The sequence below is a fragment of the Halictus rubicundus genome, chromosome 2 (assembly GCF_050948215.1).
Source record: "Halictus rubicundus isolate RS-2024b chromosome 2, iyHalRubi1_principal, whole genome shotgun sequence".
Classification (NCBI taxonomy): domain Eukaryota; kingdom Metazoa; phylum Arthropoda; class Insecta; order Hymenoptera; family Halictidae; genus Halictus; species Halictus rubicundus.
Genome location: NC_135150.1, coordinates 27,815,074 through 27,839,953, shown reverse-complemented (window position 1 = coordinate 27,839,953; position 24,880 = coordinate 27,815,074). Strand labels below are relative to the sequence as shown.

Sequence of the window (24,880 nt, the reverse complement as noted above, 5' to 3'; positions counted from 1 at the left end):
TTTTCATTTCCATGCGGGATTTAATGTAACAACAAAGAAATTTTGCGATGTTTATGGAGATGTATCGAAGGTCAACAAGTGTCAACGTTGGTTCTCTCGAATGGCGACTGTAAGGCGCCACTAAAAATTGCTGTATCATTATTCAAAATATTTTCTACATTATTAAATTTGTTTGTATTTAATAAATTACTAAACATTTCAGTACTCTACGAGTAAATTGCACCATTTTCGTGTGTACAGCACGAAAAAATATATATAGAAGGGAAATATTCTAGGTCGAAAGAAATGTTTTGTTTTAGAGTTAAAACGGCTAATAAAGGGATAATAAATTAACCCTTTGCACTCGGCGCTATTTTGAATCTAAAACTACATTTTTCTTCCGTCTTGCAATATGTTCATGTTATTCGCATGAAACCGATCCGATTTCTACATATAATATTTAAATGTTTAGTAATCTATTAAATACAAATTCTGTAATGTAACAAATATTTTGTAATATTTTCTGTAATTTCTTTGAAATAATGCCACAATAATTTCTAGTGGTGCTTCAGAGTCACCACTCGAGTGCAAACGGTTAAGAAATGAAAACTTGAATTTACCACAAAGTTTGTTTCAGATTTCAAAATAATCGATTACTTATGGGCCCCCTAATATAATCATTCAACATTCAACCGAAGGTGATCAATCCAATTTTAGGACCGCGTATTTGAATAATAAATAGCGACGAAAATGCACGTAGAGCTGCGATCATAATCGTTTGAGATCGAGTTGAATAAAAAGACAAAAGGCGAGCAATTGCAATAGAGTGTGTTTATTATAGTAGAAATAATGGAGAAAACGCGTGCATGAGAGCAAGTGGTTGGTTGAAATCGCGGATCGCAGGAGTTTGAACGCGATTGCTCCGTATTAAACCGCAGCGAGGGTCCATTCGTCAACAGCAGATATTACTCCGGAAGGTTGAAGTATCGTCGGTATGTGTAACGCGCTTGAGAACGCGATGCAATTTCGTGTAATGAAACACATTTAAAATCTGACTCCTGACAACGGACCGGGGCGGGACGTGTCGCGGACGAAATTAGATTAGGCTGAAATATGATCCGGAGAATTAATGTAAACACCGAAGCAGCCCGCGCCTGAAACGTGAAAAACGTTCCAGCCGCATATTTTCATTTGGCTATGGGCTCTCTCGCGGACGTCGCGCGACAGCCGGGGAAACACCGTTGACGGTTCCTTTTTTTCGGGAAATTGGAAAAGTCTTTCGCACACTGGCGTCGTTAAAAGCTTTCCCGCTGCGCTGAACCTCTTAACCGAATAGCGGAAAATTAAATTCTCTTACCTGTTCGCGGCGTGAACGTGCAAACTCTGAAAGTCTTCAATCATCGGAATTGAATGGTTGCGTGTTTAGCTCACAATCGAGCGAAAATTCCCCGGGCAAAATTCAAATTCGTGAACATTATTGTATCGAAAAGCGAAAAATGCAGTTTACAACTGTCTGTAGAAAATTTAATTATTATAAACGGCAATCTATTTGATCCTATATTCTGGAGAAGAAAAAGAAAATTATGCATCGATCTTTCGTCTTTTAAATAACTGAATTGTTTGCTTGGGACATTCTTATATGGAGAAGCTAAAAATGCAATTTACAACTATCTGTAGAAAATTCAATTATTATAATCGGCAACCTATTTGATCCTACATTCTGGAGAAGAAAAACAAAATATTATGCATCGATCTTTCGTCTTTTAAATAACTAAATTGTGTGTTTGGGACATTCTGTCATGGAAAAGCTAAAAATACAATTTAAAACTGTCTGTAGAAAATTTAATTATTATAATGGGCAATCTATTTGATCCTATATTCTGGAGAAGAAAAAGAAAATTATGCATCGATCTTTCATTTTTTAAATAACTAAATTGTCTGTTTGGGACATTCTGTCACGGAAAAGCTAAAAATACAATTTAAAACTGTCTGTAGAAAATTGAATCATAAACATTAACTAAATTTTTTGTTCAAGATTTTAAGAACAAGATATAGTGTCACCAATAAGCAGTAAAATATTGAATCTTTTTAATTTTAGTAAACTGGAACAGATAAAAATATCTGAATGAGATCTGACAACAATATTTTTTATTAGCTTTGTACGAAACAGGTTTCACAGTGTATTTTGGATGCAGAAACAGTGTTTAGAGGTGCCGTGTAATCGCAAGGATCGGAACAGTTCGTTTGGCGGGAACGAAAGTGCGAAAGAGAGTGAAAACCAACGATTTCGAGTAGTTTTCGTAACCATCGTCTAAACCGCCATTGGTGAATCCGAATGGATAGTAAAAAGCACTCTCGTTCATCGTGCGGCTCTCTGGAACGTGTAATCTTGCGGACGACCGCGAGCTTTTCACTGTGCTTGTTCGGTCTGACGATCTTGTAATTCGAGATCGTTTGTGTAACTTTATCAGACCGTTGGTCTAGACCGCTTAATTATAAATTTCATATACCACAATTCATCAGCTTTGACGCGAAATATTAATTCTCGCGGTTTCGATCCTTACCATTTTGTTATTGACGTATTCCTCCAGTTTCAGCAATTATTTCGACGTAAATTATTCAAACAAATGAATGTCTTTCCTCTTTATTTGAAATTATTAATATCTTCATTGATAGAGTTCTTATAATAAAACTGACATATTCTATTCACTAAGAACATTTTCACATATTTAGACATTCAAAAATCCTATTCTGATTATTCTACATTTACGTAGTCTCTAAAAGCGTTTCAAACTCAGTTAAATCAATTAAAATACGTTTGTTACAAATACCTTTGAGGATGAATCTCGAGGCTACAAACATATAATTTAATTATGTACAAAAGATCAGTACTATTGCTTATTCTCACATTATTTAAGACTTTGGTTTATAGACTGTTCAATAGATTATATAATCTAGTCCCCCAAAGAAAATATTCTTAATATTTGAAAACGTCTTTGCAGACGATTAATATAACTTTCGAGGACCAATGTATACTTGTGCGAGTGGCAGTAACATTTCGATCATCCGCAGTGCATGAACAAACAGGAAAACGGATGATGAGACGACGTTGTGGTGACCGCATCGGAGGACAAACATTTATGCGCTTAATGCGCAGTCGTTTCGCATAGCAGTATCAACGGGGCCATTGTTCTTCTTTAATTAAAATCCCACCCCGCGAGTTTTCTTCGACAAAAGGCTGCCTGCTTACCACGGTTCTCAACCCGATTCTCACGGCTGAGGACTTGGCGCGCGACTCCGTTCGAAACGTCTCGTTGTAATTAGATCGCCACCGCTTTTCCGGAAATCACCTTTTCGACCGGAAAACGACGGATAGTCCCGACTCGCTTTTCCTCGAACGGAAAACTACCGGCGCCATTATTCGATCACGTTCGACCCGTTGAGCAACCTCACCGAGAGAAACTATTACGCTCTTCATTGTTGTTTACAAACCAGCTGCTTGTGGAAGCTATTAAATCGACCATTTGCGAGCTGTTGGCCTAGACATTTTTCTTGGTAGCACGCAGCGGGGCCGAAAAGTGTTTCCACATTTTTTCAAAGAGATGTTGTCAGTATGTGAACTGCGATAATTTTGTTGAAGGAAATGGTACAACAATATACCCGGAATCGGTTTAAAACTCGAAACCTCTAATTTTTCTGTCCATCTTTCGTTTTTGTCTAAGATATTTTTGCAGGAGACACTTTTTTGGCCGAAATGTTGCAAATTCAATCGTCTGTAAACATTATTTTGTAATGAAATTATCATAGTTCGGAAATTTAGTGACCAAATAGTTTTGTGGATCCACTGTAAATTTTAGCGTCACACCCAATTATTTATCCAAATATGATAGAAAATGAAAGAATTTGGACGGTTTAAAATTAGACAAAATTGTGTATAATACACTGCATCAAATAGAACCTTAATTGTACAATGCAATTATAAATTAATATCGGGAACCCCAACCGCCATGTAACCATTGCAAAAAACGATTAAAACACAAATGTGTTTTGGGCTATATTACATGTACTAAAATTGCACATGTCAACAGAAAATAAATTCTTTATATTTCTTTTTCTTTTCTTTATATTTCTTTTTTTTTTCTTTATTATTAGGGTGTATGTGTATATTTCTGTAAAGTTGTGTGCTCGGTTTATTTATATTGATTTACAGAAAGAAAGCTAAGATAATCAGAAAGTATCGACGTACCATTTTAAACCTGTTAAAATTATTAACGAAAGACTGAAATGTGTATACGTCTCCCGTCTCTTGCACTTTAGACAATGTTTATGTTGCATAAGGGTTCGCAGTCTAGTCATAAAATTACGATAGGGGGAAAACGAGAATATCCCCGTAAGCATCCTTAATCTGAAGAGAGCCCTCTCATTGTTGTTACGAGGATTCACTGACGTCACGCATTACGCCGGCCTGCCATGTGTAATTGGAAGTTTGCCGAGGCATTAATTATTATTGCGCGCGGCGAATATAGGAAAACGCTTTCCGTTTTCATTAATGGCGTATCATTGGTCGCTGTTTACATTCGCGTTGCCATTGCCAAGCCGCTGTTCCGCCTCTATAATACGATGTGAACCCAAATTATACACCGATTTTTCCTGTGATCTATTTATCGGTGATTTAGCGATCGTCGATGGACGATTTTTCCCTCGAGTTCTTTAAAATTACAGACTTTACTCGATATATGTATGTCCCAAGTATCCAAGAGAGATCCAAGAGATCCGCAGTCTATTCATTATTCTTTACAAATAAGTGTAATCAATATAGGCACAGTAATTGGTACTCCCACAGTAATGGGGTCCCTTACCCTGTTCGTGGAATTTTTCTGATTGAAATGATACCGAACACGATATCATTCGGATCATATTTACACTAATTTTCCGTTAATATAATTATAATAGGAAGTAACTTTCATCGTTCATTACACAAGTAAATACCATCAGAATTATATCATATCTGGTATCATTTTCATTAGAAAAAGGCCACGAATATATTACCGAAAGTCCCATAAAAAAATAGTGAAAAATAAAGAAGTTTTGTTCTCTACTAGCTTCTTCTAGCCGATATATGTCCCTGGCCAGACCCGTATTTGGACATACATCGAGTAGATACTAGTTCATTCGAACAATTCTCCTAAAAATTCATTATATTTCATTTTAAAAATTCATTTTATTTATGCAAAATAAAAATTGTGACGGTGTAGATCTTCTTTTTTAACAATCTTAACAGATTGAAAACAATTTATGGACGTTCTTAACACTAAACCTACCACGGCCGGTCAAATTGAAATTGCTGTATCGTTATTCAAAATATTTTTTGCAATATTAAATTTCTTTCTATATAATAAATTCCTAAACACTTCGGTATTGTACGAGTAAATTGCACCATTTTCATATGTATAGCATAAAAAGAAACTATATACAAGGGAAATATTCTAAGTCAGATGAAATGTTTCGCTTTGGAGTTAGAATACCTTCGAGTACAAAGGGTTAACAATAACTGTTTTTAACCCCTTAACTTGTACGCTCGAGTTAATTCGAGTGCGCTAAACAGGCCAAACTGTGCACACTCGAGATAATTCGAGCGGCGTTGTATTTTATGCTGTTACAATTTTTCACACTCGAATATAATCGAGAATTGAAAGTAACAATGTGAAAGCAAAGAAAAAAAAATCGTTTTATTGATATTTATCATTTACATGGGACTGTAAGCTATAACACTTATTTATTCAAGAATGAAATATTTTTCCATGGAACAAAAGCGTAGTATATCAAAATTCTCCACCAAAAATTGACTTTTTTTGGCCGGTTTTTCTAAAAAAAACTGTGCGTTAAGGTTTACGGGACCCGTCAAAATGACGGGCCCTAATATTTCTAATTTACGATTATTGAGATTGTGAAGATCCATCCACGTGGAGTTACTCAACAAATTTATTTCTTTAGGTATGTGTTATTTAAAAAATGGCTAACAACTTGGATAGACACATTCTTCATACGTTTATAAAGTAATGTAAAGTACTCAATTTTAGTACTCCGTAAATCTAGTGTTAAGGACCAGTCATTTGGACGACGCACGGTCGGAATAGGTGTACAAGAATTTCGTGTTAAATTCTTCTACTGCAACCACAGTTCGAAATCGCAGCAACGTGTTTCGCATAAAGACCACAGTCTACTTGCGACCAAGAAAAGTCCGCTGCACGCGCCGAGCCGGCATGAAACGCGCGCGCGAGCCATAAGAAAGCTTAACAATCGAACGACGTTCCAGAGACACACGAATAGAATCAATTCTAATCGTATCTCGGTATCGTCGGGCTCTAAATGGATTTTCGGATCAGGACTCGGCCGCAGCGATCGTTGCGCGCGCGGTCTCCCCGGCTGACAGACTGCCCGAAAACGACAAATATTATTTCGAGGCACCGTTACGTTGCCGAACTGACAGAGAGAGAGAGAGAGAGAGCCACGGTGGTCATCGAATTTTCTCCGCGCGCGGCAGTCTTTCTCCGTTCGGAACCGCAGACCAGCCGCGTTATCGAAAAACCCGCGACATGTAGGTACCGTCGCTCGTGCAAACTGACCCGACCCACTTTTTGCCATTATATACGGAGAAAGAGACTCTGCCGGTGGTATTGCGAGGTTCACGGTGGGAGGGGAGCCGGGCTTTTCTCTTCGTAAAATCTGCTATCTTATTTTTCGATGGCGGATGGACCCGCAGGTTCGCCGGGTAGCTTTCTAAACGGCTGAAACTCGGCCGTTTCGATTCGATTCCTCGCTCCCCCCCCCCCCGGTGTCTTTTATTTCGTTACGGACCGTTTTCTGTTTTTCCGTTCTCTCTCTCTCTCTCTATCTCTCGGATGGCACGACCTCCTACGGGTTTTCCCATTTTCATCGACAACGTCCGGTTTAATCGACTCGCTCGGCGCACGAGCGCACACATCCTCGGTTTCCGTTCCCGGCGAACGTTCTTATTTCCCGGCGACGACCGGGACCGTCTAATTACCGTCGAATGCTCGGCGAAATCGCCTGACAATTAACGAGCGTCCTCTGTCCTCCGTGTTCCGCCGAATCCTGCCTCCTGATGGACGCGAACCACCGCACAGTCGGCCAAAAGCGCCAAAACGTGGGCAAAATGCAAATATGAATTTCACGTTAGGGGTATGGCTCTTGCCGTATTGGATTCTCAGGTAATGACTGTATAAGAAGCCGAAGGTAAAAAGGTCTTACCACCTATACCTGCTAAATGGTGGGAGTATAAATATCCCATACAGTCGTCTCGCAGTTTTCGTGCAGTGAACTGCGTTGTGAAGAAAAAGGTGTCAAGCTTACAATTTTACGGAAATTGAATTTATTTTTGTGCGTGTACGATGGATGCTGTTCCTGGAAGTAAATATTATACATAATAATAACATTGGATTTATATTAATTAATGTTTGGAATGTATGAAGTGAACGATAAAACTTAGTGCACAGATTTTACAAATGTATACTGAAAGTTGTATATTCCACAATATTCCACGGAGATTCTTGTCGAGTCTTGTAGTAGACACTATTTAACATTATTTTGAAAAAGTAGCTGCCCAAAACTGCCCCTTTCGTAATGCGATCCATTTTTGTGACGCAGAGGTAGTCATGGTACTAGTTACAAGCATGTTTTCTCGAGAAATTTAGAAGTTATAATAAAATTTGTTACATAAGCATTGTATGGTTCCACTTATAGAGTTTTCTGATACAACAATTTCTTTTTTAATAATAATTTTTTTATTGTTTAGAAAAAATTTTATTTTTTGTAATTTTGACATCAGATTCATATTCGCCGGCCCGAAAAATATGGGAATACTAATTTTCAAGAAAGTCCAATCATTTTTTTACGCATCCGCGATATTGAATCCGCCATTTTGTTTTTTTCTATAATTTTGACATCAGATTCATATTCGTCGGCCCGAAAAATATGGGAATACTAATTTTCAAGGAAGTTCAATAATTTTGTTGGTTACGCATCCACCATGTTGAATCCGCCATTTTGTTTTCTACAATTTTGACATCAGATTCATATTCGTCGGCCCGAAAAATATGGGAATACTAATTTTCAAGGAAGTTCAATAATTTTGTTGGTTACGCATCCGCCATATTGAATCGGCTCGAAAGTATCCCATTAACACTAGAACTGCCGAGCCCTAAACGTGACTTAGACTTATCCATTCATAATAACAGCAAGATTGAATTTGCTCAGGTTTCATACTATTTTTATGGTAACGTGTACTCCAAAGAAGAGATATATTAAAAAATTTCTCGTGAAAACGTTTTGATAGTTTCACTAATCGTGAAAGAAGAAATCATCCACCAGTCATTTTGACTGGTTCTAGTGTTAACGACGACTGCCCGCATAGAAATTTTATTTCGGTGTGCGGAGCAGTCGGAATTTTATTGTTATCTGCCGCTGCGCGCATTGTTCTGCAGGTTATAGTATCGGTCGAACGAGTTTGTGCGCACGCTTTTGACTGGGCAACTTTCGAACGGAATCATTGATTGGCTCAAGGCGATCAAATGTTTTTAACCCATTTGCATCATAAGAAAAAATGAAAAGAAGGCCATCTTCACTATCGGATTTTATTTAAATAATTCACCTCCATTTCTATTTTTTAGCTAACGAATAATGATAGTGACCAACAAAGTTGAGCGTATGCATACTGCTCCGGTGATAGTGACCAGGAACAAAATGGAGAAAACGCATCGCACGAAATAAACGAAAAGTTCACATTAAATTAAATGCAAATTTTTCCTGCCGTCTTTTCCAAAAGATGGACTCACACTACTTTCATAATAAAGTGCACGCTCCGAACAAGATTTATTTAAGAAAAAATTGTATTGTTGTAAGTTGTTAGTTGTTTGTTTAATGTGGCTGCCAAGAGATAACCCAGCAGCACCAGCAAGTTCTGAAACAAAATGGAGAAAAGCGTCGCACGAAATAAACGAAAAGTTCACGTTAAATTAAATGTAAATTTTTCTTGTTATCTTTTCCAAAAAATGGACTCACACCTCTTTCAAAATAAAGTGCACGCTCCGAACAAGATTTACTTAATAAAAAGTTATGTTTGTTTAATGTGGCTGCCAAGAGATAACCTAGCAGCACCAGCAAGTTGTGAAACAAAATGGAGAAAACGCGTCGGACCGCAAAGGGTTAAGGCTAAGAAGCGCAGCGCTAAAAAGCCGACGCGTGCCCGTTCCAGCGGACGCAGTTTCGTTCGCGTTATTCAGCGTTTCTCCTGTCTCGCAGAATGACAGAAAACGCCGATTCAGTATCAACAGGAAACACTCGGTTCGCGCCTGACCGATAGACAGCCAGAGACCGTACGCATACCTGTCCGCTTTCTTGTTCTACTTGCACCTGCACCCGATCTGGTCTAAGGACTTTCTGGACAGAAAAGTATCGCGGAACCGGTCGATGCGTGAAACGAAATCGCGCAGCGATCATCGTCGAGAGGAGAAAAAAAAAAACGGGCCGCGATTGAATACGCTACTCCCCCGGGTGTTTCCACTTGAAGAACTTGTCGAAGAAACTCTTCGTGAAACGCTGCCCGTCCTTTCCTTTTTTCCCCGTAACTGTTATTAAAACGCGTACAATGTACCTGTTAGTGTTGCTCCGATCACGATGCTGACTATCATAACTGGACTGCAGATCTTCATGCAAAATACAATTTTTATACGCTAATTGCAATCTATAGGAGCCAAGAGAAACATTATTTTGCTCATTAATCATTTTTGTAGGTTAAAAATGCTGTACCGACATGGTTAAACTATTTAAATGTTTTTACTGTTTTGAGTTACACCTACTCGTTTTTGTCATAAATGAATCAAATTCCCAGTCTAATTATAACATAAATTCGTTGCGGTCACAAATGTGTTCCGATTGTAACGATTCAGTGATTACTGGGGACCCAATTACCGTGCTTATATTAATTATATTGATCTTTAAAGCATAATGAATATTAAAAAAGAAATATTAAATTTTTGTTTTCATTAAAATCAGTTTATATATATTTGTTTTTTAATATTCATTGTGCTTTAACAAAAGGATAAGTAATATTAAAAAAGAGATATTACATTTTTTTCATTAAAATCAGTTTCTATATATCTATTTTTTAATATCCATTGTGCTGAAAAAAAAGGATAATTAATATAGCAATAATATTAATAGTATTATTATTAATATTAGTATTAATAGTATTAGTATTAGTATTCATATAGTAATTGGTACCACCTCCACAGTAATTGGTTTCCTTACCCTAAGCTGAGGATCTTTATGGAAGATTTTTTAAGTTAATTGCAAGAAACAAAAGTTGAATTAAAGCATATTTTTCCTTGTGAAAATTCGAAATTGTTGAAAACAGTGTAGCAATATTCTTAAATGTTTTCACATTTTCGTCATAAACTGCATACAATCCGGAGTGCATGTATAAATAATGTAAATAAAATTCACATGTACATTGTCAACGTTGTTAGCGATGAACGAGGTTTCTCTTAAAATCACGCGCGCCATAATTTTAATGGACTGTTTGCAACAGAAATTTTCGACATAATAACCGGACTTGATTAAAAATTGTTATTACGACCAATATTTTATAAGCAGGCTGTCCATTACACCGAATGAAGGTAATTACTTAATTATGAACAAAATAATAACTGTATTAATTTGAGTGAAGCACCGAATTTAATGTGCACCTCGTGCCGTCGTATGTGCCATAAATGCATAAATTGAACGGTTTAATTAACACTGTCCGTTTGTAAGATGCGTCTAACGAAATGATCACAGAAATGAAATTATTTGATTACGCTTTGTTTGACTTGTAATTGCGACTCGTCCGGGTTTCCCGTATTTCATACTAAAATCTCCGCGAGTGTGTTTTCCCCCTAATTAGGTGAAAGGAATTTTAAATTAGACCCGTGTGGTTATAAATTGAAGCAATCACGAGGTTCTAACGAAGATATAATTGACCGGTGAAAATGGCTACCACGTTTAGCGATCGTAAATCTTAACTCGCCGCATCATCATTAAAATTTATGGTTTCATCGTCTAACAGAATGTTACAGTGAGACACAAAGTGTCCCGTAGATATGAAAGCTTGAATTTCGTAACTATAGTAACAGGAACTCTTGTAATTTGAGGAACTTGACTATAGCTGTACAGTTACCTTCCAGCATGGCCTATACGTGATACTTTTTCGTGATTCTCTTCGGCATTGTGCATACTATTCTCGTACGGTGAAGATTTCTCTGATATATATATAGATCGTTATGTAAAACTTCGCTGCATTCCCGAATTCTGTAAACACTCAAAACGGGTTCTTTTAAAATGTATAACCAAAGGACCGTAAAAATTTGAGACATATTACAACTCTTTCTACTTTTGTAACTACGTTTACTTTTATTTTTAACAATCCAAAATTACTTTCATCTTAAATTTATCGTAATTTCAGTTTCAGTTTTTAGTCATCGTAAATTTTTAAAAATTGATTGGAATTGTTTCTCTTATTTCAACTTCGGTGTACAACAAACAACTCAAATTTCTTTGATTACACAAAACTATATTTCTAAAAGGTGTTGCACAATGAATAACACAAACAGGATTTACAAAACAGGTAAAATGTCAGAAAAGTGAATTTCAAAATTATATAAAATTGCAATTACGTCAAATTATTATCTGTATTTCCTGGACATCTATAAATTGATTTAAATTTTACATGTAAAAATATCCACTAAAATATTGAAGATTAAAAAGTATAGTACATAAACGTTCTACAAAATTGTAGATATTGTCATAAGGGTTTTCTTAGACGCAAACAAATCAATTTAAATTCCACGTGTAGAAATATGCACTAAAATAACGAAGTTTAAAAACTACAGTACATGGAAGTTGCACAAAATTCTAGATATTGACATAAGGGTTCTCTGAGACACAAATAAATCGATTTAAATTCACGTATAAAAATATTTATTAAAATATTGAAGTCTAAAAAGTACAGTGCACGTACTTCGTACAAAATTCTAGATATTGACATAACGATTTTCTCAGTCGCCCATAAATCGATATGAATTCCACGCATAAAAATATGCACTAAAATATTGAATTTTAAAAAGTACAGTACATAGACGTTCTATAAAATTCTAGATATTGGCATAAGAGTTTTCTCAGTCACCTATAAATCGATATAAATTCCACGCATAGAAATCGGCACTAAAATATTGAATTCTAAAAAGTACAGTACATAGACGTTCTACAAAATTCTAGATATTGACATAACGATTTTCTCAGTCGCCCATAAATCGACTAAAATTCCAGGCAGAAAAATCCGCACTAAAATATTGAATTCTAAAAAATACAGTGCATAGACGTTGCACAAAATTCCAGATATTGACATTACGATTTTCTGAGTCGCCCATAAATCGACTAAAATTCCAATCATAAAAATCTGTACTAAAATAACGAAGTCTGAAAGCCACAGTGGCAAATGCTGTACACGTACCTCGTACAAAATTCTAAATATTGACAGAAGGTTGAAAAAGGCAGTTTCTGTCATTCGCAAATGGATAATAGCACAATGGTGCGGATCTAACAGTGGCAGCAGAGAGAGAGAGAGAGAGAGAGAGAGAGAGGCAGAGCGTCGGGCAAAGCTTTCCATAATCCCGTCGTTTCGTGTCCGCCGGTTAATTTCGAGCGTGAAATCGGCCGCAACAAGTTGATTTACAGAGTATAATTCGGTCGCGTGCGTATGTCAATCGCGTTAACCTGAAATGTAAAATCCGTGGGCGTTGGTCAGCACCGTCGACGTCGACAATATGCGTGCACGATCGATTTGCACCGGTGAGAACGTCTGTTGTGTAACTGTGTACCGGTGTACCGGTCTGTTTTCGGTTGCTTTTAATCGAGTCAGTTAGCCGTATTAATACGAATTCTGTGCCGTGTAATTGACGCCCGGCCGTGTGTCGGTTTCGATTTGTGACTCGCATGCGTTATATCCAACCTGTCGCTTAGAGCACCCAACATGAATATTGTACGAACAGGATCCACAGAGGGGGAGAAAGAGTGAGGGGGGAGAAGGGGTTAGGCGAACGGCTGCTGAAAAACTGATTATTCGTTATAATGAAATCGCTCCACTTCATGGCGGATCTCGACTCGCCACGTACGTGTAATAATACATATGCGAAATATAATATAGCCCCTAAACCGGACCTAACCCAACATGAATATATCGCATCGATAGGATTCGCGAGTGCTCGAAAACTGATTATACGTTATAATGAAATCCCGACCTCCAAAATATAATAACCTGGAAACTCGAGTGGCCCATTTTTCCTTCGACATAGTTCACTGTTCGACGTACGTGGCGAAGCTAGCGGCGGCAACGTTGCAAAAATTTTTCGCGAATTATTTTTATTCCATTCGGGTTGTCATGCGTCTTCCGCAAAAGAGGAAACCAGGTATTTTTGGTTGAGGTTTTCGGTGAGAGAATTTCCAAATTTTTCACGACATATTGAAGCTTACGAGGGAACAAAATTATGGTTGCGATATCTAGTATTAAACTAGATGAGAGTTGCGACAAATTAGTATTAAATTCAGTAGGCAGACAAAGTTACGAAGCATAAGGATGTTAATGAAAGAATGAAATGTTAACACTTGATCGAAATTATCGTCGCAACAGGGCCTGCGAAAACATAAATTTTTATAAATTGATATTTCTATTAAATTTTGCCTTTGGAGAAGGATTTTACATAGAGAATTGAAGAATTGTTCATACAATATTTAAGCTTGCGAAAGGATTGAAGTATTAATATTTTGACATGCAACCGAACATTCTCGATAATTACATCGAATCAAAGTAACTCATTCAGTAAAGAGAAAATTGTTAGGATGCATGATTCAGATCCGTACGTTGAATATCCGGCACAAAACAGCACCGTTCGTACTTCAGCGAAGCAGAACAAAAAGTTTGAAACGATTTGCAAACAGAGTGGCAGCAGATACTCGATCAAATAAACGAATCGTCCGATTTTTCGCGCTAATTAGGCGTTCCCGAAGAAAGTGCAATAAAACTCGAAAAATCGATCGGCGTCGAGCACGGATCACGGATCCAATTAAAACGCATACGAGCGCGCGCGCGGCCAATTAAATTTCGTTTTTATCATTTTTATATGCTTTCCTTTTCGGCGCGTTGCATATCGACTCGAGGAAGCGCCGCGGATCTTCAAGGTCGAACCGGCTCTGGACAATTCGCAAACGCAATTCCACGGAATCCCGTGCACCGTAACTCGCGCGTTCGATTCGCATTCCACGAAAGGTTGCAACGGCGACCGATGCTCGTTCCGCACCTAATGCAACTCCGCTCTTCTGCAGCTTGTCCCGCGGAACGAGAATTCAGAGGAAGATAACGAATAAAATTGCAACGCGAGAGCTACGCGCTCGTATTGTTGTTTTATCGCCTTTCTCCAATTACATGGATCCGGTTCAAGAATGCGTGTAAAAGCTGCAGCATTTCGTTCGTTAAGAGCGCCCGTTGTCTGTTGAACGAGTGATTAAATGTTGCAGGGGAATTACACGGTTAAACATGAGGGTGGCTGTGTGTATCTGTGAATGAATGCTAGTCGATGTGCAGTCTTTCGGCACAAATGAAAAATAAAATATATATATATATATATATATATATATATATCATCAGTGCGATACAGTTCAATAATATATATTTATATTATTTTTATTTTACAATATTCATATAATAGATTTTTCAGAAGGAGGTATTAATATTGTCGGAATTATAATCCCTGAAAATGAGTAAAAAAAATTTTGTTCTGCATGAAAATTTGCAGCCTAGTTGTGTATGCAAAAAAGGAAGTAAAATAGATAAATAAAACATCAATACATTTATAAGAAACAGGATCATGGGGATATACAATGAAACATGAAACAGGAATCAGTTTTATATAATTTTTATTTTAATATTTGTATATACGATTTTTTTAGAAGTGGATATAAATATTGTCAGAATTACACTGTCTAGAAATGGGTTAAGAACATTTTGTTTTGTATAAACATCAGTCTGGTCGAGTCCAAAACTTCTCTTTTCACAATTTCACTATTTCCAGTCGATTGAAAATGTAAATAAAACAGTGCAGCATCCGGCAAAGTAATTAAAACCGCACACGATTTTCAATATTGTTCATGTTTTTACGAAAATCGTTAGACCTGAATGGAATTTACAGTGGACGCTCAAATAATTAGAGCGATCCACAATGTGAAAAATGTATTTATTTGCAACGTGGCAAATAATATTGCCTACAGTGCTGCCAAATATAAATATTTTCAATTTGTACATACAAATATTTCACAAAGAGAAATAAAACAGTCTTCAATATAGCTAGTTTTATTTGAAAATTATTTTAATACAAACACATCAATTTGTACAAGCTCTAATAATTTTATCGCCACTATGATTGAAAATTTTAACACTAGAACTACCAAGCACAAAATGCAACTGGCATACATTGCCTTATAATAGCAACAAAATTGCAGTGGTGTCGATTTCGTACCAGTTTTGTTTAAATATTTATTTCGATAGAGAAGTTGATTAAAAAATGTTCTATACAATTTTCTATATAATAATAATTTTAATATTTGTAAAAGAAAACACTACGAGCAAGTCAGATTGACTGATTCGGTAGTTCTAGTGTTAAATATCATTACACAATACTACCAATAACAATACAAACACAAGCATAATTTTAAACAGTATTGAAGCCATAAAATTTCACTAAACCATGATAAATCTTCAAAATCACAGTTTTAATCTCTCGGCCAGGTTCGCATTAGCACGGAGGATTATATTTAAATTTCGCCTAGGAAAATGCGAATTCGATAAACGCTCATGTTCTATTTATGAACGTACAAGATGATGTAAAGTTGAGGGGCACAGCTTAGTCGTATTTATGTCTGTCCTCATCATCGCTCGTGCCTCTAAAAAGTGCGACGTCTCGGTTCCGTTCGTGGATGTCGTAAAATGAAAACGAAAAAGGGAGGAGCAAGAAAAGAATAGAAAAGGAAGAGCGTTACGGAGAGGAGAGGAGAAGAGAGAGAGAGAGAGAGAGAGGGAGAGAGAGAGAGAGAGGGAGAGAGAGAAATAAAATACGCGGCGGCGACAAAGCGTTTCTCATTTTCCGGTGCCGTCTTGCGAGTCCATAATTTTCGGTTGGCTCGCCGTTATGACTCTTACCGGAGGGTTTCGAAATGCAGCCGGTTGAACTGCCTGTTCGCATACGTGCAGGGCCTTGAAAAGGGCACTCGACGATCGTGAACTCGTACGTACGTTCTCCGTTAAAGCCTGACTTGCCGGGGATTCCTTTCTATTAAATTCAAATCCGATTGCGACATCGTTTGTCAACGTCCCGTGCCGCTCGGTTGTACTCCGAGCTTCCTCGGCCATTTTCGAAACCGATCGAACTGCGACACTCCGCAACCTTTGATCACAAAATATCAGCTTTACCGATTTTCCACCAACTTTCACTTTCGCAAACCATCGCAAACTATCTCTTCAAATTATTTAATTAGGCAGAGTTCTTGCGTTCGATCAACGAGTGTTGCAGCTTCATTTAATTGTCGTCGAAAAGAGCTTTGAGAATAGATATATTATTTACAACAAATTTTCTGGTAATTGTCTGTGGAATATGAAACGTATAGCGGATTTTATGCGTTTATGACAAAAATGAGTAGGTGTAATTCAAAACTGCAAAAAGATGAAAAATGGTACATCGACATTGTTAAACTCCTTCAATCTTTTAATTACATTTTTATACATCAATTGCAATCTATAGAAGCTAAGAAAAATTGATTTTGCTCACTAATAATTTTTATACGTTAAAAATGGTATATCGACATTTGTTAAACTCCTTTGAAGGTATAAAAATTATTAGTGAGGAAAATCAATTTTTACTCAGCTCCTATAGATTGCAATTGATGTAGAAACATTTTATTTTGCATAAAGATCCGCAGTCTAGTCAATAGTGCGTGCAATAAGTAAATTGCACTTTTCGGCACGGTAACGGGGTTCACGGATTACGAGTTCGGACGCATTTAATCTAAATGCAATTAAGCCGCGCGCAACAATTGTATAGAGGCTGGCCAGCGGAAGTGTGCGGCAATTATTGTAATATTTCTGAAATTATTACCATACAGCCATAATCGTTTTCGGCCATCCCGAACGGCACCGATACCGCAAAAGCGGCCGCAGCTATTTTGAGCTCGACTCGACTCGAACGACGATCGATTGTTGTTAGCCGTGGTGGGTAAATGCGCGTCATTTGTTTCCGCGAGCCTTTAGAAATTTAAATAGATAGTCATTTTGTCAGCGATGAATACTTCTCTCATAAAGAGAAATTAATTTCGGAATAAATTACAAAGTTTGTTCGAACGTTGCTTTCGAATAAGCACTTTTGCACGATGTACGATTATGGTGCTGCGAATAGCAATTGATTTTCTATTTCATGTTTTCGCCCCTTCGATGTTTATGTGGGATACTGTTGTTATGGAAATATGGCAGTTTGTTGTTCAAAGCCGAATGTACTACGCTTAAAATTAATTAGCACGTATGTGTGATTTCTTAAAATTAGAGAGAATACTTATTCACGCAGTTCTGTGAAACATATTAAATAAAAATAAGATATACTATAAAAACATCTTTTCATGTTCTTTTTGGTTGATTTTATTAAACTTAATTTCATTTTTACATGATTTAGAGCATTATCGTGTAGGGGAAAAAAACTGCATTTGTTATTAAATAAAATTTCAGAGAGTGCGCAGTATGTACAAAAGCACAGAAATGATGCTAGCTTAAGAATAGTTGAGCACACAAGTGCACGTCCTTAAAATTAGACAGAACACTTATTCCTGCAGTTCAGTGGAACATATTAAATAAAACTATGCACATTATAGTGCAAATATTATAGTTATAGTTTCATTTTTATTATTGCCTCAAATTTATGTAGATCCCAAAACATCTTTTCATGTTTTTTTTTGGTTGATTTTATTCAACTCAATTTCATTTTTACACGATTCAGAGCATTATCATGTAGGGTAAAAAAATTGCATTTGCTGTTAAATAGAATTTCAGAGAGTGCGCTGTATGAACAAAAGCACAGAAATTATGCTAACTAAAAATAATTGAGCACACAAATGTACCTTCTCAAAATGATGCGAAACAGTTTAACAGGTTTAGGGTCAGGGTAGTCACGTGATCTTTGCAGAGTCATTAGATCGGTAACTGCAGTATAATTTCCGCTCACAGCCTTCAACCACTGACTTAAGATCCGTCTTGGTCTTGGTCCGACGAATCCTAAGTCTGTGACTAAACTTGTCACATTTTGTGCTCTGTATTATCGATATTATGAATTCCAGAAACGTGCTTCAAGTTTTCCCTTTATTTCGCAGAGAATCAAGACAAAATATAGCTCAATTTGTAGCCGGAGATATTTTCTAGCTACTCTCGATTTCATCCAGAAAACTCATCCAATGGCATAAAAATGCTTGGATTCCGCGGCACGCGCATCGTCAATTTTTGGCCCACTTCTAACGCTTATATTACCAAATATCTGCATAATCTCGTCAGCTGATGACCATCGCGCGCTAGATTGAACCTTCCTCTTTCGAACGAGCCCTTTACCAGCGACAAAATATTCTTATTTAAGGACGAAAAGTTGAGGCACGTAAAACCATTTGTTGCCTATTTTGTCGGTAACGTAGTCACTCTACCTTATCGCGAATCTACAGAGTCTTGGTTCAATTTTTGGTCTACTTCTATCGCTTATATTACCAAATATCGGCATAATCTCGTCAGCTGATGACCATCGCGCGCTAGATCGAACCTTCCTCTTTCGAACGAGCCCTTTACCAGCGACAAAATATACTTATTTAAGGACGAAAAGTTGAGGCACGTAAAACCATTTTTCGCTTAATTTTGTCGGTAACGTAGTCACTCTACCTTATCGCGAATCTACAAAGTCTTGGTTCAATTTTTGGTCTACTTTTATCGCTTATATTACCAAATATCTGCATAATCTCGTCAGCTGATGACCATCGCGCGCTAGATTGAACCTTCCTCTTTCGAACGAGCCCTTTACCAGCGACAAAATATTCTTATTTAAGGACGAAAAGTTGAAGCGCGTAAAACCATTTTTCGCCTATTTTCGTCGGTAACGTAGTCACTCTACCTTATCGCGAATCTACGGAGTCTTGGTTCTGAAGGATCTCGAAGGCAATCAATAAACGTCAATTCTCTGTTACAGAGAGTACACTGTCAGGCGCCCCTGGTGGACAGCAGTGCTTTGCCGTTGGAGCATCGATCAGTGTACGGGGCCCCGGCCCAGTATGGGCCCCCAGCAACGCACGGCGCCGAAGAGAACTGGCCTCTGGCGTCCCCGGACACGCCTCAAATCAAACATCTGCAGGTGCAATGCGAGAAGACGCACATGCGCGTGAACATCGAGTTCGATCGTCCGTTCTACGGGATGATCTTCAGCAAGGGCTTCTACTCGGACCCCCATTGCGTTCATCTGAAGCCGGGGACGGGTCATTTGAGCGCGACCTTCGAGATCTTCTTGAACTCGTGCGGGATGAGCTCCTCGGCGAATCACAATGTGGCGGCTTACGGCGCACCGACGCCGTCCGGCAGCTACGTCGAGAACACCATAATCGTGCAATACGACCCGTACGTGCAGGAGGTCTGGGATCAGGCGAGGAAGCTGAGGTGCACGTGGTACGACTTCTACGAGAAGGCGGTGACGTTCAGGCCGTTCCAAGTCGATATGCTCCACGCTGTCACCGCCAACTTCCTCGGTGACAATCTGCAATGCTGGATGCAGATACAGGTGGGCAAGGGACCGTGGGCCAGCGAAGTGTCCGGCATTGTGAAGATCGGACAGACCATGACCATGGTGCTCGCTATCAAGGACGACGAGAACAAGTTCGACATGCTCGTCAGGAACTGCGTCGCTCATGACGGAAAGAGGGCACCGATACAGCTTGTCGATCAGTATGGATGCGTTGTCAGGCCGAAGATCATGTCCAGGTAAGAGGAATTAGCCACTCTGCTCTGGGAACATGGGATTTGCGTCGGTTTGTTGATGAGGATTTCTTGGAGGGTCAACGACCTTGGAGGTACTTGAGAGTTTTGGGGGAGAGGTTGGGTCTAGAAACTGGAAGACGTGGTTCAATAACCCTAGACTGTGGATTTTATAAATTTGTTGCTCTCAATTTATTCAAACTATTAACTACATTTACCCAACCCCTAAAATCCGCAGCAGGAGATTAAGTCTCGTTTCTTTTCGCAGGTTCCAAAAGATAAAGAACTTCGGGCCGAGCGCTTCGGTCGTCAGCTTCGCATACTTCCAGGCCTTCAAGTTCCCCGACAGCATGAACGTTCACTTCCAGTGTGTCATTCAGGTCTGTCGCTACAATTGCCCGGAACCTAAATGCGGACATCCTGGTCTGGAATACGGTGCTCCTGCTGCCAGCTTGAGTCAGGAGTATGGCGCAGTAGCGCATCAGGGTCTCGGACCGGAATACGGTGCTCCACCTGTACCCGAATACGGTGTACCACCTGCGTTTGCTGATCCTAGGCATCCTAGTGGACCTGCTGGCGCTTACAGGTAATTTAAATATTAATATACAAGCGAAAGAAATCAATTTTTTGAACATGATATAGAGTAGTTTAGCAACCTTTTTACTGCTGAAGAAGTACAGTGAATTCTCGATATTTGTCACCAACTCGGGTCTTGCCAGCGACATATATCGTCCAGGAGACATACCCGACCCGTGTTTACACCTCTCGGGTGGTCCGAGGCCTCTCGTAGTGGGGGTAATTCCGCGACGTTTATAATCCAGGCCTGGGCGACATATATAAAGAAATCAGTGTATCTAGTGGCAATTACCGAATCGAATTGATGTAGTTTAATGTAAAATAATTTAAAGTATTTTGACGTAAACATTATCCTCGAGATGTCTGGGTCTAGAAAGACCCACCGCTGGCCGTTCGCGTAATAATTTGATCTTTCGCTAACGATAGATGGTACTGCAGGTTTAAATGGGTTTGCTCGTTGTTTCACTGTTTGCCTCCGAGGGGAGCGGCTAAAAATCACATGTCGGGTTTAAGGGTTAAACGAGTCTGGCATTCGATATGTCTGAAGTTTCATTTTATTCGGAGTACTAAGTCAACATTGTCCCCTTCCCCAAACAGCGAGACGAATCCGGACGTGGTGCCAGCCCCACAAGCGCAAACCTCATCCTCCTCGCCGAGTTCGACGCCGGGCGACGCGACGGCCAGCAGCTCGCCGCAAAGTCCGCAGGATAACATACACCTTCCTCCGCCTCCTCTTCCTGGTCACCCGGCAGCGGCCTACCAGACCGTGAAGAGAAAGGGGACCGCCGGTTCCGAGGAGCTCGAGGGTAACCTGGCCACCCTCGGAGGTCGGCCGAGGTCGGTCGAAGGTTTTCCAGCCGAGCTTAGGGGTGCCAGAAGGCGAAGGTCCGACAGCCATGATCACCTGGAAGACGACGATTCCGTAAGCATCGAATCTGACAATTTTCTTTCATTCTAGTGACGTGGTTAAATCCATTTAGGCTCTGCAAACGCTTATTTCAACGTATAAGGTTAGGGACCCAATTACTGCGGGGGGTACCAATTACCGTGCGTATATTAATCATCAAAGAGATATTAAATTTTTCCACTAAAATCAGTTAATCTAGATGTCACATATCTCAAATAACTGTAATTAATATAGGCACAGTAATGGGACCCCCACAAAAATGGGGAGATATTAAATTTTTCCAGTAAAATTAGTTAATCTAGATGTCACATATCTGAAATAACTGTGATTAATATAGGCACAGTAATGGGACCCCCACAAAAATGGGGAGGTATTAAATTTTTCCACTAAAATTAGTTAATCTAGATGTCACATATCTCAGATAACTGTGATTAATATAGGCACAGTAATGGGACCCCCACAAAAATGGGGTCCCTTACCCTGCTCATCAGAAAGGAGCGATCTCTGAAAGTAAACCTGCAAATCCGTAGCAGAAAGCTAGCAAAAAAACTGAAATTCGCCAAATTTTTCGCCAAAATTTCGCAAAATCAAAGACACGTCTAAACGTTGATCCACAAAACTGATGTTTCTGTTCACGCGTTCCAGAATATCTACCGCACCGTGACGCTAGTCTCGAGCCACGCGCTGTTCAAGCGGGCCGCGCAGGAGATGACGGACGTGAACACCTCGAGGACGATCCAGGTGGTGGCGCCAGGTGACGTGAACTTCGCGTTGGGCACGACGAACACCAGCAACGACACGACGGTGGTGATCCAGAACGCGAGCGCCTCGTCGGACCCAGAAACGATCTGCATGAGCTTGCCGGGCTTCGTCGGCGGTCTGGTGATGCTTCTTCTGGTGGTGGTGGTGGCCTCGTTGGTGGCCGCGTTCCTGTTCGTCAGGGTGCGGGCCGTCGACCGGAAGAACATCAACATGACCGGCAGCAGCTTCGTCCATCCGACGTACGCGCCGGACAACGGCACCGTGCACAATCCGGAATTCGTCAAGGTGGCCAACTGACGGGGCTGAAGAGGACACCAAGGGGACAACGGGAAACTCAGTGAGGAAAAACAAAAGCGACAATCATCTCGAGGATCGACGGTTTCTCAGAGGACAGAGACACCGTGCCCGGGATGTTATCTAATTCGTGTCGAACATTCTTCTCGCTTCATCTCGTCATCGATCCTCTTCCCCCCAATTCAGTTCTGTTCTTCCGCATTTCTTTCCTCCTCCACCTTCGACTTCGAGTAAAACCAAAAGCGCTGCTTTTCGTTCGATCGACGAGAGCCGCACTCGAGAGAAAGAACGAGCAGAATGTTCGAGCACCGTGTAAATAAGTGCCCTAGAAACGCGACTCTATAGGAGAGAGAACAAGAGAAAAAGGAGGACGAATCAAAGAACGACGACGTCGGAGCACGTTCCGCCCAGCGCTGCTCGCGTTCCTTGATCCTTTCACTGTTATGTGGGCCAGCGTGCGTGCGATCGTACCCCCGCGAAACGACGTGCACTTTTACTGACGAAACAGTCGCTAGTGACACTGCTGAACGCTCGATGGGTCGGGACCATTTCTGTGGTGAACGATTTCTAGGGTAGCTATGATTAAGTCCAGTTGGGTCCTTGCCAATGTCTTTGAAAATTGTTTTTTAAATTGGAGGTCCATTTCTGTGGTGAACCATTTTTTGAGGGATCCGACTAGGGTAGCTATGATTAAGTCCAGTTAGGTCACTGCCAATGTCTTTCAAGACAGTTTTGAAAATTGGGGAACCATTTCTGTAGTGAATGATTTCTGAGGGTTCCAACTAGGGTAGCTATGATTAAATCCAACTGGGTCCTTGTCAATGTCTTTTAAAACAGTTTTGCTAATTGAAGGACCATTTCTGTAGTGAACCATTTTTTGAGGGATCCGACTAAGGTAGCTATGATTAAGTCCAACTGGGTCCTTGTCAATGTCTTTCAAGACAGTTTTGAAAATTGAGGGACCATTTCTGTAGTGAACGATTTTTGAGGGATCCATCTGGGGTAGCTATGATTAAGTTCAGTTGGGTCCTTGTCCATGTATTTCAAATCAGTTTTGCAAATTGGAGGACCATTTCTGTAGTGAACCATTTTTTGAGGGATCCGACTAAGGTAGCTATGATTAAGTCCAACTGGGTCCTTGTCAATGTCTTTCAAGACAGTTTTGAAAATTGGGGGACCATTTCTGTAGTGAAGATTTCTGAGGGATCCATCTGGGGTACCTATGATTAAGTCCACTTAGGTCCTTGTCAATGTATTTCAAATCAGTTTTGAAAATTGGAGGTCCATTTCTGTAATGAACCATTTTTTTGACAGGTCCGACTAGGGTAGTTATATGGTTAACGCCAGTTGGATCCTTGCCAATGTCCTCGAAAATAGTTTTTCAAATTGAAGGACCATTTCTGTGATGATTTCTGAGGGATACAACCTACGATTGGGTCCAGTTGGTCCAGTTAGATGTCTTTGAAAATAATTTTCGAAATCGAAATTGTCACAACAGGGAATTGTTATATACAAGGAAACGTTGGATTAACCATCCTCTCTCGACCTCTAAGTATCCTTCTCAAAGTTTTGCATTCTACAAACCTGTATTCACTGCATCCTAGATTTTATCTTTTTTATTAAAATTGCAACACTTGGACGTTTCAAAGAGCCCATTGAAATGTCACCAAGTTAAAAAATTAGATTATTATGCAGCTGACTATTGCCCAGCTGAGAAAAATTAGGATACGTCTAAAATCCTTTCACCAGTAAACGATTAAGCTATGAAACAGCAGCGAAGGCTGCCCGGAGCCAACGAGGCCAACTCTTCAACTTCTAGAAAAAGTGTGGCAAGTCGGTATTCAGTTTGTCGACGCCAACCCGAACCATCGAGCAGACTATAGCGATAGTAGTTGCGAGTTTCGTCACGAAATCGGCCCTCCGGCTCGTCGATCTCTTGTCGACGTCGGTTTTCGAAGTTCCGGCAGCGGTGGAACGTTCTCCGACGCGTTCTCGACGGCACGTTGCGACCGCGACGGGTCCGAGTAGGTAGCATGATCAACGTGCTACGGGCGGCTGATGCTCGTCGACGGTGTCGGCCAGAGTAGTCTCGAAGGGCATTTGTAAATAAGCAGACGGAAGTAGTCAGACGGCCCTTCAAGACGCGCCGGTTTTTCCCTCGGTCAACGGGGCGCGTTCTATTTCTACGTGTGTGTGTGTTTTTTTGCATACACACC

General features: G+C 39.7%; 1 protein-coding gene and 1 long non-coding RNA gene across 6 annotated transcripts in view; one reads left to right on the top strand and one right to left on the bottom strand.

Moving 5' to 3' along the window:
- The window catches only part of Dyl (transmembrane protein dusky-like), a 29,208-nt gene extending 6,531 nt beyond the window's left edge, over positions 1-22,677 (top strand). Inside the window, exons 2-5 of the mRNA XM_076803397.1 lie at positions 19,350-20,131; positions 20,394-20,711; positions 21,299-21,623; positions 22,254-22,677. Of these exons, the coding sequence (XP_076659512.1) occupies positions 19,350-20,131; positions 20,394-20,711; positions 21,299-21,623; positions 22,254-22,667 (1,839 nt within the window). The 3' untranslated portion in view covers positions 22,668-22,677. The remainder of the gene's footprint in view (positions 1-19,349; positions 20,132-20,393; positions 20,712-21,298; positions 21,624-22,253) is intronic.
- The window catches only part of LOC143365874 (uncharacterized), a 501,730-nt gene that overhangs the window by 93,616 nt on the left and 383,234 nt on the right, over positions 1-24,880 (bottom strand). The window lies entirely within an intron of this gene.